Here is a 1940-nt window from a genome sequence, read left to right as displayed (position 1 = left end):
CAAAGAGGAAGCCATTTCTAAGCAAGCTCCACAAGCTCAGACGTTTGCACTGGGCCAGGGGTCATTTAAAATGGAGTGTGGCAAAATGGAAGACTGTTCTGTGGTCAGATGAGTCACGATTTGAAGTTCTTTATGGAACACTGGGACGCCATGTCATCCGGACCAGAGAGGACAAGGATAGCCCAAGTTGTTATCAACGCTCCGTTCAGAAGCCTGCATCACTGATGGTATGGGGTTGCATGGGCGCTTGTGGCATGGGCAGCTTGCATGTCTGGAAAGGCACCATTAATGCAGAGAACTATGTTCAGGTTCTAGAACAACATATGCTCCCATCTAGACGTCATCTCTTTCAGGGAAGACCCTGCATTTTTCAACACCATAATGCCAGACCACATTCTGCAGCAATCACAACATCATGGCTACGTAGGAGAAGGATCCGGGTACTGAAATGTCCAGCCTGCAGTCCAGATCTTTCACCTATAGAGAACATTTGGTGCATCATAAAGAGGAAGGTGCCACAAAGAAGGCCCAAGACGATTGAACAGTTAGAGGCCTGTATTAGACATGAATGGGAGAGCATTCCTATTTCTAAACTGGAGAAACTGGTCTCCTCTGTCCCCAGACGTCTGTTGAGTGTTGGAAGAAGAAGGGGGGATGCCACACAGTGGGAAAAATGGACTTGTCCCAACTTTTTGGGGATTTGTTGACGCCATGAAATTTGGAAACAACAGATTTTTCCCTTAAAATGATACATTCTCTCAGTTTAAACTTTTGATCTGTGATTTGTGTTCTATTCTGAATAAAATATTAGATGTTGGCACCTCCACATCATTGCATTCAGTTTTTATTCACAATTTGTTTTGTGTCCCAACTTTTTTTGGAATCTGGTTTGTAGGTCTAGGGGAAAAAAATCGGTATCGTTATCGGCCAACCAAGTTTTAACATATCGGATATCGGCCAAAAATTGTGCCTCCCTAGTTAAAAAAGTACTTTTTGTATAATGGTGGTGTTTTTGTGTTCCAGGAGCACCATCTCCAGCGGGCGATTTCGGCACAGCAGGTGTATGGAGAGAAGCGGGACAGCATGGTTATCCCCGTCCCCGAGGCAGAGTGCAACAGCACGCACTACGAGTCCCTCTACCCCGGGGAGTTCAAAATGCCAAAGCAGCTTATTCACATACAGCGTGAGTAGCAGGCTGCCTGCAGCTCAACTAGTGGCTCTGAGCATGTGAGCGTCTTGCTGTGAGAACAGCTAATTGTTAGTTTGTGTGAGTTTTATGATGTTGGAACAAGTGAAAACTTTGTTTACATTAGTCTCTTTGTTCAGTCAGTGTTTTCACTCAAGTTAGGAGTTCTGCATCAAGAACAATGTTTTTATGTTGAAAGTAAAAACTTGTTTGATTTATTTCTTTAAAAGGAATGTGCACATTAATCATTGTTCCACAAAAATGAGTGCACCAGAATGATCACATTAGCTAAATTCCATGTGTTGTCTTAAGCAGATAAAAAAATTAAACGGTTCATAAAACAAGTACACAAAACAAATGGAACAATCAATCAAAACACACAAACTACAAGTTATACAGTCTAAAACACTTATTTCATAAGAACGTTACTGATTTCCTTTGATCCAACCTTTAGGTTTCTTGTTAAAAATATAACTGACTGATAGTAATTGTAGAATACTGAGCTAATATTGAAGAACTTTCAGAAACCGTTTTTGATTAAAGTCCATGTTTTCCATGTTTGTCTCGCCTGTAACAGCTTTCAGTTTGGATGCAGAGCTGCCAGACTACGACCTAGATTTAGAGGATGACACATTTGTGAATAAGCTGAAGAAGAAAGTGGAGATCACCCTCTTACAGTTTGAAGACATGATCGATCGACTGGAGAAAGGCAGCGGACAGCAGGTACTGTCACTCTGGGGGGGCTTGTTTATGT

The 1940-nt window shown here is 42.0% G+C and overlaps 1 protein-coding gene across 1 annotated transcript in view; it reads left to right on the top strand.

The window, feature by feature from the left end:
• Positions 1-1940, top strand: part of LOC119426792 (enhancer of polycomb homolog 1-like) — a 14363-nt gene that overhangs the window by 11354 nt on the left and 1069 nt on the right. Inside the window, exons 2-3 of the mRNA XM_037694372.1 lie at positions 1024-1183; positions 1764-1928. Coding sequence (XP_037550300.1) covers positions 1024-1183; positions 1764-1928 — 325 coding nt within the window. The remainder of the gene's footprint in view (positions 1-1023; positions 1184-1763; positions 1929-1940) is intronic.

This window comes from Nematolebias whitei, chromosome 20, assembly GCF_014905685.2.
Source record: "Nematolebias whitei isolate Nwh7 chromosome 20, NemWhi1, whole genome shotgun sequence".
NCBI classification, from domain to species: Eukaryota; Metazoa; Chordata; class Actinopteri; order Cyprinodontiformes; family Rivulidae; genus Nematolebias; species Nematolebias whitei.
Note: the sequence above shows the minus strand (reverse complement) of the source record. Positions and strands in the feature narration are given on the sequence as shown.